At 28.7% G+C, this 13,852-nt stretch overlaps 1 protein-coding gene across 1 annotated transcript; it reads right to left on the reverse strand.

Moving 5' to 3' along the window:
- Positions 1-409: 409 nt before the first annotated feature.
- On the reverse strand, positions 410-2,296 carry LOC114175402 (transcription factor bHLH10-like). Its single transcript, XM_085670245.1, has 3 exons — positions 1,405-2,296; positions 736-1,143; positions 410-646 (listed from the first exon to the last, which is right to left on the reverse strand). The coding sequence occupies exons 1-3, from the start codon at positions 2,116-2,118 to the stop codon at positions 551-553; spliced, it is 1,218 nt and encodes a 405-aa protein (XP_085526371.1). The 5' UTR covers positions 2,119-2,296; the 3' UTR covers positions 410-550.
- Between the last annotated feature and the right edge of the window lie 11,556 nt (positions 2,297-13,852).

Consider the following 13,852-nt stretch of genomic DNA (forward strand, 5'->3'; position numbering starts at 1 on the left):
AAAAGTTATAAATTATTCTCATCAAATTTTAAAAGAATACGATTATAATATTTCAAATCAAAAAGATATTGCAATTCCTAAAAAAATAATTCGAGGGAAAACATTATTCTTTTAAAATTATTTTTAATTTATTTAACATGATTATAGTTTTTTTTTTCAAATTAAAATAAATTTTTAATTTAATTATGGATTCATTCCAAAAATTTTAAACCAAAACATACTTACACCTATTCTAAAAATCACCCTGCATAAAACAATAGATTTTCAACATTTTTTTTCTTCTCTTCAAGTAAAATAGAAAAAAGAACACTACACATATTTGATCTACAAAATACTTCTATTATTATTTTTAATATAGTTAACATAGCAATATAACATCATTCAAACAATACAGTTTTAATTCCACTTATATGAATATATGACTATGGTTTGGAGTGAGTCAAATATATACTAAACATAAACGTCAAAAAAAGAACAATTAAACAAAAGAGCAACTTGTTATCAGTTAAAAAACAGAACACTCATAATTGGTCCTGAACTATGACAATGATCATGAATTGAGTGACACTGCTGCCAAACTAGTATCCATGACCTGAATGAGCTTGTTGGCTATGGCACTTGCATAAACACAAGAACCGTCACACATCTGCACCACCACAAAAACAATCATATATACTATTTTAAAAACAAAAACACACAAATGCATGTATAGCTAATATTCATTCGACACAAAACCTTGGTATTGAACAGATAGCTGCAGAAATCGCCAATGTGGCCACCAGCAACATGTTGGAGATCGAGGTTGAGCTGATCAAGAACCTGTGAGACATGCACCAAGCAATCCATCTTCTTCCTTTGGACAAGCTTGATTGTTACCTCGTTGTCAACAATGCGCACATCAACCTCTGTGTCTTTGGATTTCCTTTGTATCCAAGAACTTCTTAAGCTTTCATTGTAGGAACCATCATCTGGGTCCAGATTGGAACCATCTTGCCCTTCAGTTTCAACCTTGTGCCTCATCATCACTACCACCCTTTGTTTCTCTTGCCTTTTCTTCTCCACCAATAGTTTCAGCTCGTCCACTGTTCTCTTAAGCTCTCTGATATAGTTAATAGCATCTCCCACCACAGATGCTCTATCACTCTTTGGTTCGGTTTCCAAAAACAAAATCAATCACTCAGTTGTACTTTCTTTACATTCAAACACATTAGCTTTAATTAATGCTGGTGGGTTCAATTAAAAATCATTTTTTTTTTCAAAGTTTACATTTTTTTAACCATTCTTAGAAAAAAGACACGTTTTCAAACAATTGAAGAGTTACTGTGAAATAGAAAAACCAGACAAAAAAAATGTCTATAATTTGACAGAATCTCAACAGTATAATAATTTACTCAAAAATGTTACCTTGGAGGGGTTTGGGATGAGTTCTTTCAAAGCATCAAATTTACTACTCAAATCCACTCTCCTTTGTCTCTCAGTAGTAGTGCTGGTAAACTGTTTGATCCTTTTCCCCCCTCTCTTTTTCCCCACATCTTGAGTGAACTCCACCACCCCATTTCCAAAATCTTGGTATGCAATTCCACTACCTTCTATGGCACCCCCTGCACCAAAGGCAAAATCATTTCTGAGAGGTGGGGGAGGTGCTTGCAGGTTGAGATGCAGGAAAGGGTCATATGAAACAGAGGAAACGTTTGTGCTGTCTGCTGTTCCCAAGGGGCCAGAGGGTTTTGGAAGATTGCTGCTTTGGTTTTCAAAGGTCATTGGCATGTGGAGAAGGTTGAGAAGATCTGGTGTTGGTGTGGAGTAAGGAAATTGATGATCATGGTGAGCCCTCTCTAGTGTGGGGAAAGAATAAAGGTCCTCACATGAACCATGGTTGTTCACCACTTGCACAAACTGGGAGTATGAGTTTTGTTGAGGGTGTGCAATGATTTCCATAGCCACAGCAGAAGCATCTTCTCCACTGGAATATGTGTAGGCCAAGTTTTCCATCCCAAAGGTGTTGTGGTGCTGTATGCTACTCCCAGACATAACTGCCTCTGATTTTGAAACCATCTGGGAAAAACACTCTTCTGCCACCACCCCATTGGGATCAAAGCAACTGTTTTCTTCGTACATGTTTGGACCACACAGTGATTGATCTTTGCCTCTATAAAGAAAACAAAAGGGTCGATAAATTACTGATTTTTAATCCTCCAAAGTTGAACAAAACTTGATAAAAGTGATAGGAAGTTTTTTTCTGTAAGAGTGGTTGTGTGAGGGACGTGTAATTCTCTTGGTGGTTTTTGAGGTTACACAGATTCTGAAGGCTTTTTCAAGTGTACTGAGCAGATGCCATATATGGAATGGTGTGAGTGTGGCAAATGACCAAAAGGGGTCTCATTCTGTTACTTGTTCTGCAGATTCCCGTCATGTGGACCCCACCCAGTGATCTCCTCCGTATTCTTTCAGATGCGGACACCACCACCCTGCTAATCTACTCCTCGTTGCAAAGATGCTTCAGCTTTTTTATTTTGCTAATTTATTATTTGATGGAATGTATGATATTAATTAATTAATATTGCAATATTCAAAAAAAAAAATCACCTTTAGCCAATGCCTTATGCATGAGGTACCTACAAGAAAGCAAGAATGTGACACTGTTTTGCCAATCTGCATAATTTGACCATGTGATTATGTTCACCGGTACATGGATTATTCAACATTTAATTTGCATGATTGAGAACAATGGTGAATGTAGTTCCACGAGGATGAACTTAATGTGGCAGAGTGTGTTTAGATCGAATATAACTTCATTAAACTCGTCTTAAACCATACTAAATGGGTTTGTTCAGAGCGAATTTCAGTTCATCAGGATCAAAAAGCATGGGTTTCTCTGCAACAATCTCTGCATAATTTGAAGATCTGCATGTGTTGGTCTTGAATCTTGTTGTAGAAGGCTTAGGTTCACTAGTATTGTACACTACTATGCATAGCTTTGTTCACATTTGATCGTGGCACGGAAGAAAGACACGGTTGATACATGCAATGTTTTTAATTTATGGAAAACTCGAAGTTGGAAATATAACCTTTCCATACCAATGTTGTGTGTGAATATCGTTTTTGTTATATTATTTTGTTAAACACATGGGGAACCAATTTATCTATCTATATGTGATGATTTGTAATTATATGTATATCTTTTTGTGATTTTGAACAGACATGTCATGAGAAAATTAGAAAGGAAAAAAAGGTTAAATTAGTTTTTAAATGTCCGTCATTCACCGTTTTCTTTTTAACAGATGTAAAATTTAGATATAATTACTGATTTGGTACTCTAATTTTTTTGTTAAGTTCAATTTGGTACAAGTGTTGGTCCTCTCTGTACGGACACGGTGTTAACTCCAATTTAACGGAGATGACTAAATTGAATCTCTTTAGATAATTAGGCTACTAAATTGAATAAACTAAAAGTATAAATTAGTCTAAAAAATACGAAAATTTTGAACAAATTCATTATTCCGTTATAGTATGACTACATTTGTTTATATTTGACATATAACATGACACATAAGTTGTTCACCTCATTGTACTCGTTCTATAAGACTATCATATAAATATATATATTTTTAACTTCCATATTATATATTTTTGAAAAAACGATCATTTATTCCATTCTGAAAGGTCATTTGACATTTCTTCTTCTAATGTAATTGTACTATACTTGGTGGATACAACTGGTAAAACCAGGTATTCTGTCCTAGCCGCCAACTTCTAGTCTTGTTTGATACAAATCATTGATTAGCTATATAAGAAGACAATACATACATGGCGGCTAAAGTTACATACGGGTAGGGGCCGCCTACTCTAAACTTAGGAAATAACAACTATCACTTCATAAGCATGGTGCTTGGGCCCTGATCCGGTCCACACAAGCCCAAAGAAGACGCAGTGAGCCTAATAAGGATCTAGTCCATGAGCCAGGTCATCTGTGATTAATATTCTATAGATACAAATGGAGTCCAACAATTAAAAAGGTACGCGATTCATTGATAATGAAAATTTATATTTGACTTTAAAAGCTCTCGCTTACTTGATCGTCAGAGTCCTTTATGCAGGTAACCTCCCAAATGTCACATCCGACAACTGGATATAAAGACATGCCAAGCAAGACCGCAAAGTATCTGTCTGAGAGGTTCAAAGATCAAGTAAGGTAAGATTTTTGTCTCATGATAATATGTTATTGTTATGCAAGAACAATAGTCCTTAGGAATGATTGGATTTTTATTAACTCAAAAGGTGTTAGAGAAGTTAAGAATCTATGGATGAGTTTAGAAAGCTTGTGGGAGCATGATAATGGATTATTCACACAAAGATTTAAAGAAGAAACACAAAACAAGTTGCAAAAGAAAAGAAAAAATTGGATAAGAGGAACATGCCACCATACAAAGGATAATTGAAATGAAGAATGTGCCATTTGAAAAAATTTTCCAATATAAAAATCAAAACAAGAGTTAAATACTCTTCAAGACACTTAGGTCTTGTTCTTTTCTATGGATTTTACTATTCACAAACTTTTCTATGATTTTCTAAATGAGGCAAGGCATGGATCAAGGAATTTTTACTTCTTTCCGTTCCACATGTGGCAAAGAAATTTGAGGTGATTTATTCACATTTACAATAATATCCATGTTTTTATGTTAACGTAAATTTCAAGTTGGGCATACTTATACTTTTGGTTTCACTGTTGTGATTTTTTATTTTTCTTTTGTCCACCTAAAATACAACGTTTGGTCATCATTTTCATCCACAAAGTCATGTAAGGCTCCAATTTGACTAAAAAGAATTTTATTTTTATGAAAAAAAATTAATTATTAATTATTATTATTATTATTATAAATAATTGTCGCAACCGAAATCACGACGAGACAATAAACCAAAAATTAAAATTTGTAAAAACAGAACGTGGAGTCGTCACCATAGTTATTATAGGAAACTATGGAAAATCATAAAAAAATAGCAAGGTCTGCCAAAAATAATATTTTAGATTCGGGAATCGGTTATGCGAGGGGAAGGTATTAGCACTCCAATGCACGTCCTAAGACGGTACCTTTAATTAAATGTGTTCAAAAGTTTTGTGATTTTTTAAAATATTTATTTTTCCCAAAAAATAATATAAAAGGATGTACAAAAGAAACAAAAATATTTTTTTTTATTTTCTAGGCCCGACAAGGATTAATCCTTGCTCCTACGTATCTCCGTTTACAATGGAGAATCAGGAGGGTTACGTAGTTCTTTATGAAAAACTATTTGGAAAATTATTTGAAAAATGATTTCATTTGTTTTATAATTTTGAAAACCTTTTTATTTAAATTTTAGTATTATTTTAAAATTGGTGTCACGCGACGCGAGCAGCCATACAAACACTTGAAATAAATTCTTTTTTTCTAATCTTTTATTTTTATTTTTTAAATCATGTATAAATTTTTAATAATTTTTTTTAGTTATTTTAAAGTAGTTCTTGATGTGGATTGCGATGTGAGTAACCAAATAGATATAAAAGAGTAAACAAATAAAGCTATTTTTATTTTTAGATCATCTGTATATATTTTTTAGAAAAAACAAAAGTCTAAATTGGATGTCATGCGACGCGAGTGGCCAGATAGACATTAAAGAAAGGGGAAAAAATATTTTGTATGATTAAAAAAAAGAATGAAATTTGAAAAAAAACTAAATCAAGAAATGAAAGAATTGAGAGTGATGTACCTTACAAAATTTTCAATATCTCCTCACCTTTTCTCTTTTCTTTTTTTTTTCTTGCTTTTCTAATACTTTTGTGTTTGTTTTTCCGATAGAGATAAAGATGAGAGGTGTTTATATGGGTGGTAATGAGAGAAGTAGAGAATGTTTTCTTCCTTTTTTTTTTTCTACCTCCTTCAATATTATATTATTTTTTTTGAAAGAGAGATAAAAAAGGAGGTGTGTGTGGGAGTGGTGATGGGAAAGAATTAGAGAAGTCTAGAGAATATCTTTTTCTTTTTTCAGTCAGAGAGTGCGTATTTATACTCGCACCTTGTAATATCAATGCAATATAAGCTTAACTGTAATGAACAACAATATAAAGAAGGAATTGGTTTGGTCATGATAGCAGCACATTATGGGAATCAAATCATAGCAAATCATAGCAAAAAATAAATCAAGATCGGAAATATTGATTCTAACCATTAATAAATTAGAGCACAAAATCAATTCCAATTAGTAATATTGAGTACCATTTGAAGAGATATTGTTTATAATTATTATAATCATATAACTAATTTCTCTATTAGGACCAAAGGCTAGGAAATATTTGAGTCGTGTTGAGCTCATGAGAAGGAGTGTGATAATTAATAAAAAAAATGGGTTCTTCCTTCTTTCTTTTTTTTCCTCTTTTTTTTTTCTTTTTGCTAAAAGTTTGAAAATCTTTGAAGAAAAATTATTTCACCTTTTTTATTTTTATTTTTTTTGAAAATAAATTTATTCACCCAGACGAAATGGGTTGTTGACAATAATAATAAGTAATAGTAGTAATAACAATAATCATTATTAATAATAAATGATATTAATAATAATAATAATCATAAATAATAATATTAATAACAATAATAATTAATATTATTATTAATTATTAGTAATAAATAATAATAATAATATATTAATTTTTACTATAAGGTAAAACAATAATTTTATATTTTAATCTTATAAAAAAAGATTTTAATCTATCATATCATTCAAATCACTCGCAAACTTTCACAAATTACTCCTCAAATTCACTCACTTTCACCTCTAAATCATTTAAAAAAAAACACAAAAATTGATCCACTCAAATTCACTTAAATTCATCCACTCACTCTCCTTCATATCTATCTCTTCAAAAGAACACAGCCTTAAAGTTGTATCAAAAATTCAATTTTCATTCAATCATTCAAGTGAAATCATTAAAGAGATGACATTTTTATCCATAGCTTTAAGAATAGAGTTTCAAGTAATTTGAACATATAAAAAAGAATCCTAAATATGAATACAAAAGTAATGATGATATCTAGTGTAAATATAAGTCTAATTAAGCAAGTGATTACGCTTATGCCTCATTGATACTATGATAACACAATTAATTTCTCAATCTTGTTTAACACATGGATAATCCTTAAAAGGTGGAAAGACTTCATTTAAGAAAAACATGTGAAGTGGTTACAACTGGTGGGCTTCAAATTATGTGCAAGACAAGCACACAACCTTAAAAGTGAAAGGTGAAGACAAACTCTTCATATATTTTTGGATTTGCTCTTTGATGTCCAAACAGTATGTGAAGTGATTACAGGGACGACTCAAGGGTTTCAGAGACAAAACGTAAACTTAAGAATGAAACCTTATATTTAAAATTTATTTTTCCAGCTTTTTTCATGCAAAATTATTTATTAAATTGTCAAAATTAATTTTATTTAACATTTCTTTTTTAATAGATAATAAGACTAATTTGTTTAATCATTTTATATATTTTTAATCATTATCATGAGTTTTGAAAATCAAACTCATCCTCATCACTAACTACTTCTCATTCTATGTTGTTACTTTCACCTATATTTATATTGATATTATCTTCATTCAAAGAGCATCCACTTCTATTTTCTAATTCATTTATCTTATTCATTTTTATAAATTTATTATTCATAGATCTCTTTTTTATATTTTTATATGAAATAAAAAATTTATAATATATAAAACACTACTACAAATAAGTATATAAAAAGAATGAATTAAAATAATAAAATCTAGTTCTAGTTATCAAGACAGTAAACTTGATAATAGACTTGTAGTATTTTAAAGTCTCAAGTCTCTTTCTCTTTCTTAAGTGTCAACTTTTTCATAAACCTACAAAGTTTATTTTAAGATTAATCATTAATAAGAACAAATTAAAAAAAAATTATTGTTCTTTTCAGCTAGAACCCTAAACCTTAATTTGTAAAAAAAAAAACTAGGAAAGAGAAACACATTTTTAATCATATTACAAATTCAATAAATAAGCGGGTACGGATAGTATGATACCCACACCCAATCTGTTTATAAGCGGGTATTAACTATCCGTCGCGGATAATAAATACCCGCAGATAATAAATACCCGCATGTACTAACTATCTGCCGCGCATTTTATCCGCAGATATATGCAGGCACGATATTTTTGCCATCCCTAGTACACACGGACAATATGATATTGAAGGAATGAAATTTGTTAAAACCCTCAAAAGAATAACTCTAGAACAGAAGAAAATAAGGAGAGACAAATAGTGAAATCAATAGAGGAGAAGTCATAAAGAGATAAAAGAAAAAGAAAAAAATCAAAATCAAAATTGAAGTCATAGATAAATAAAAGAAGAAAATAAAATCAAAATTGAAGTCATATAGAGATAAAACAATAAAATAGAATCATAATTGAAGTCACATAGAGATAGAAGAAGAAAATAAAATAAAAATTAAAGTCTCACAGAGATAAAATAAGAAAATAGAATCAAATTTAATAATAAGAGAATAAAGATAATTAATCATTCTCGTTTTCCTAAACAAAATTATAATTTATTGAAAAATTAATGTTTCAACTCATGAAATATCATTTTTAATACCAATAAAAATTAATAGACACTAATAATAATTAAATTAAATTTTATTCTTTGATATAAACTTATAATTAATTTAATAGAGGTATATTAATTTCAATTTTTTAGGCCTTTTTTTATCTTAAACATAATTCTATAAATAATTTAATAGAGATATATTAATGCTAAAAAAAATATTTGAGGCTTTTTTCTTAAACGTAATTTTATAATTAATTTAATAGAGGATCATTAGTATTAAAAACAAATTTGAGGCCTTGTTTTTTCAAAGGCCTAAAGCGAATGTTTTACGTGCTTTACCATTGAGTCGGTCTTGAGTGATTACAACCATCACATGTACTTGAAAGAGACATGTGAAAACTATTTATGTGCTTGAAAGTGACTTGTGAAAATTATCTCTATGTGCTTGAAAGTGACATGTCTAAGAAAGTTACTCTCGCGCATGTGTCTTCCATGTCAACCACTACAACAAAAAAAAAAACATTTTAGTGACCACTTATTTCGGTCGCTAAAAGGCGAAAAATCAATCACAAATCCTTTAGTAACCGAAAATTTATGTGATAACGAAAATTCTAGTGGCAAACCAATTAGCAATCGAGTTTAAATTTGGTTACTAAATAGTTATTGAAATTTCAATCGTTAATTTGTCGCTAAAAAGATTGGTTACCTTCTGCTATGGCGAACCAGTTTAATCACCAACATTTCGATGGCTAATTTGGTCGCAAAAATAAAAAAGTTTAGCTACTCCTCTTTTTGATCACTAACACAAAAAAAGTTATTAAATTTAAAAAATAATTGGTCGTTAATTCGACCATTGATATAATAATATAGTAACCATTATTATCTGGATGCCAATTTTTAAATTTTTTATTTTAATTAAAATATTTTTTGACTATTAAATCAGTTAAATGAGTGACAAAAAAAATGGTTAAATATGTTTTTGGTCCCTTAACTTTTAATGAAAATTGGAATTAGTCCCTCTTTGAAACCTAAATTAGTTCAAAGTTTTGAGGAAGGACTATTTCCACCGAAAGTTAAAGGACCAACAACATATTTTTGTAGCTACTTTATATATATATATATATATATATATATATATATATATATATATATATATATATATATATATATATATATATATATATATATATATATATATATATATATATATATATATATATATATATATACACACACACGCACACACGTACTTATATGCAATATTTTGACTTGTTTATAAATAATTTTCTAATATGCATATAAATACTACAAATTTAATTATGCTAAATAACAATAAACTCAAATATATAATATAGAAAAGAATAATATAAAAATTAAAAATATACATATTATATGATAAAAAAAAACATGAAAATAATTCTAAATAACCTAATTTGTCTTGGCATAAAGGTGTCAATTTGGCTGCTGGCTCCTAAGTCAACCCTAGAACAATCTTCATTAAGCCCTCTTTTAGGGGTCCCCAAATAAGGGGACAAAAAAAATCTCAGTTCCCAAAGTCCTTTCTCAAGTGGGTTAGGGCCAGAGTTAAGGTGGGTTAGGTCCTCCTTAAAAATACTACTTTGAGAGTAAAAGATCAAGTAGAGTCATCTCGGGCCGATCATGACTAAAGATCAAGAATGAATAGTTGAGTCAGACCAAAAGGCGAAGACTGGACAGGTATGACCCACGATCGAGCGCGATGACTCGGCTCGGGACGACGACCCAGACAGGCTGATCCAGGCCGACGATTTGAACGTGTCAGGCAGGCACGACGACCCAGACTAGTTAGGTCATTCTGATGACATAGACGAGTTGGGCATGCCTGACTACCTAAGACGACCCATGCCAATGTCGTCGAGCCGACGAATGAGACAACCTGGGCTGACAACAAATATTTTTCATGTTTGAGAAGAAAGCTTGTGGGCTGGTCTTGACCCATAAGACTTTCTTGGGGTCTTTGGCCCTGTGAACTTCTTTAATGGAGGCTTTTTTGTTTTGTGAGCTTTTTTGATTTTAGTCGACATGGACCAAGTCCAAACCTTAGGGGTTGGATCAAATTGATAGCTCTAGAATCTTTCAAAATTTTAAAAAATAAGAACAAATGTGTATGCGAGCAAAATTTCATATTTTTTAAGCACGAACTTATTTTTGAAATAAATTATAAAAATAAATAATTTAAACAATTATAATTTATATCAATCTAGAAACTATCGTTCGTTCATTTAATTTAATTAAATATTATTTTTTTTCTTTTAAATAAAAATAATAATAATAACAAATCGTAAATAATTTAGTTAATTATAATTTATATCAAAATATTAATCCACAATTTATTTTATTTTTAATTTAATTTAATTAATTAAAATTAATTTTTTATTTTTTAAATTAAAAATTATTAAGTTTGTTACAAATCAATAACATTTAATGTTATTAATTAAATAATAAAAATTTAAAATAAAAATATGTTACTAAAAGATTAAAGAAAAACCAAATACATGTTTATGAAAAAAAATATTATGTGTGATTTTGCGACGAAACTTTCTTAATTAAGTGACTAAATTATTTTAATATTTATTTTTGTTGCTAGTGGTTAAAATATTAGGTTTAGGGACCAAACATTTTCTGTTGCTAATGATCATAAAAAAATATATTTTAGCAATCAATGAATTTTTGGTGGTTAATATAATATTTAATTCGGTCACAAGTATGGTATCTAAAACATTACATTCAACGACTAAAATTTTTTTGTGACTAATTATCATATTAAACATATTTTAACAACTAATAAATTTTAGGTGATTAATGTAATATTATTTCAACCACAACTTTAACAACTAATCATTTTACTAACAAAATTTTACTAACAGAAAACAATCTATTAGTAAAATAGCATTTACTCACAGATTTTAGGATTTTAATTATTGACAAAATGTTTATCGTAATGGATATGTTAATAATTCAAAAAAATTTATTACCAATAGATATTTTCATAGTAAAATGAGCACTAAAGTTTTAACTTTAGACTTTGACTATGTCGCGATAAAATCCATTGCTAATGATTTTTTTTTTTTAAATTTTGTTAGTAAATTCATGATATTTAATTTTTTTTAAATCTGAAGTAAATTTGTTAGTAATTATATTTTTTTTAAATTTTTTTTATAATTCTATAATTAAATCCATATGTAAAATGGATGTCAATTTTTCCACTAAATCTCATAAAATATTTGTTATAAATTAAATGGACATAAGAAAAAAGACAAAAGAGGGGGAGGAGAAGGAAGAGGAGAATGAGAATAGGAGAAAAAGGAAAGGAGGTAGAGACAATAGATGCGATGACGGGGAAGGATGATAAGGAAGAAGAAGAAAAAATTAAGAAATGGATGAGGAGGAGAGGAAAAAGAAGACAAAATCAAGATATTTATCGCTAAAAAAAACATGTCATTAAATACCGAGGAATATTTACTAATGGATAACTACTGATGGATTTAGGTCATCGGCAATTACTAGTGGATAATTACCAATCCAAAGGTAAAATTTATCGACAATTTTTTTTACTATTGGTAAGTCATCGATAATTTTACTTTACCAAAGAATTTTTGTGATTAATGATACATTTTGGTCATTGATAATATCATATTTTCTAGTAATCCACACATATCCACCACCATAGCTTCCCAAGAACTAGGGATGGCAACGGAGCGGGACGGGGACGGGTTTTGCTATCCCATACCCATCTCCGTAAAAGAAAATCATCCTCATCCCCATACCCAAACCCAACGGGTATCAAACTTTTCTCTCATCCCCACCGGGTAACGAGTATGATCTCGTACCCATACCCATACCTGTTTTCTTACTACTTTAATATTAATTTTAATTAATTTTTATAAAATAATAAAAAATTACGGTAAATAAAACATAATATTATCAAATATTTAATATTAGAAGGATGGTTGTTTCTTCGATATCAAATACTTTGAAATAAATTATAATTGTTTACATTTTAGATTATAATACCAAATAAAATTTCATGAGAACCAAAAACATTTATTAAATTTGCAAACATTAATGAAACCTAGTTGATAAAATTTAAAAATATTTTTAAAAAAATATAAAAGGAAAAATAATATTCAAATTAAAATATATTTTAAATGTTTATTTACTTCAATTTTTTAAATTATAATGAATCTCTTTTTTATACAGTAATAAAAGTTATATTACATCACTTGATCAAAATGACACAAAGAATAAATAATAAACATAATAATAAAATTTTAACATAGATCTTGTATCTTCTAAACTCCAATATATGTTGGATGGTGATAAAAAATATTCACGGTAATTACATTAAATTTATATATTGTAGTAAATAAAAATTATTTATACAATTATAGTGCAAAAAATTAAAATATGATTGTAATAAGTTAGAAAATAAAAAATAATTAGATAAAATATATCGAAATAGTATTCTACATGATGAAAATAAACAAAAAATAAAAATATTAACAAATTAACAAATGTGTGTCTTATAAACAATTTGGAGACTATTGAAAGGAATCGCACAAAGGAAAATAAATGTATAATTAAGGGATATGATAAGATGAAAAATATCTTACAGATCTAAGAAAATTTTTCAAATATCAACATATATACTTAATATGGTTGAGAAATAACAAAAATTGTTTTAGGAAAACAAAAGAGTTCTTCAAATCAAACAAATATTAGTAATAGTAAGTAAAAAAAATTAAAAAATCATATTACCTAATAAATGAAAGGTTTGTGCTATTAAATACTTAAATTGAGAGTATTAAACATTCTCATGTGAAAGAAAAATATACAATAAATAAAAATATTAAAAAATAATAGAAATATTAAAATGTGAGACATAATTTTTTTTTAATTGACATACATCATTTTAACATAATTATATAAATGTTATTATAAGATGAAAAATATAGTAGAGATACGAATTAGTTTCATGACAAACAAAATAATTAGAAGAAATAAAAAATAGAATATATATATATATATATATATATATATATATATATATATATAATGTTAATTAATTAATTGTGAATATTTTTAATAATTTAAACTAGGATGGAGATATGGCGGGGACGAGTATTATGGCGGGGATATGTACATCCCCATCCTCATACCCAATTGAAAAAATCGGGGATTCCCCGTAACCATACCCATACCCAGTCAATGCGGAGATTCTCCGT

The sequence above is a fragment of the Vigna unguiculata genome, chromosome 3 (genome assembly GCF_037176805.1).
Source record: "Vigna unguiculata cultivar grain cowpea cultivar isolate G323 ecotype 2 chromosome 3, ASM3717680v1, whole genome shotgun sequence".
Classification (NCBI taxonomy): Eukaryota; Viridiplantae; Streptophyta; class Magnoliopsida; order Fabales; family Fabaceae; genus Vigna; species Vigna unguiculata.

Excerpts from the sequence above, each read along its gene's own strand:
- LOC114175402 (XM_085670245.1), bottom strand. The coding sequence starts at position 2,118 with ATGTACGAAGAAAACAGTTGCTTTGATCCCAATGGGGTGGTGGCAGAA. Across the intron at positions 1,144-1,404 it reads TCATCCCAAACCCCTCCAAG|AGTGATAGAGCATCTGTGGT; the intron begins GTAACATTTTTG and ends ACCGAACCAAAG. Across the intron at positions 647-735 it reads GCTATCTGTTCAATACCAAG|ATGTGTGACGGTTCTTGTGT; the intron begins GTTTTGTGTCGA and ends GTGGTGGTGCAG.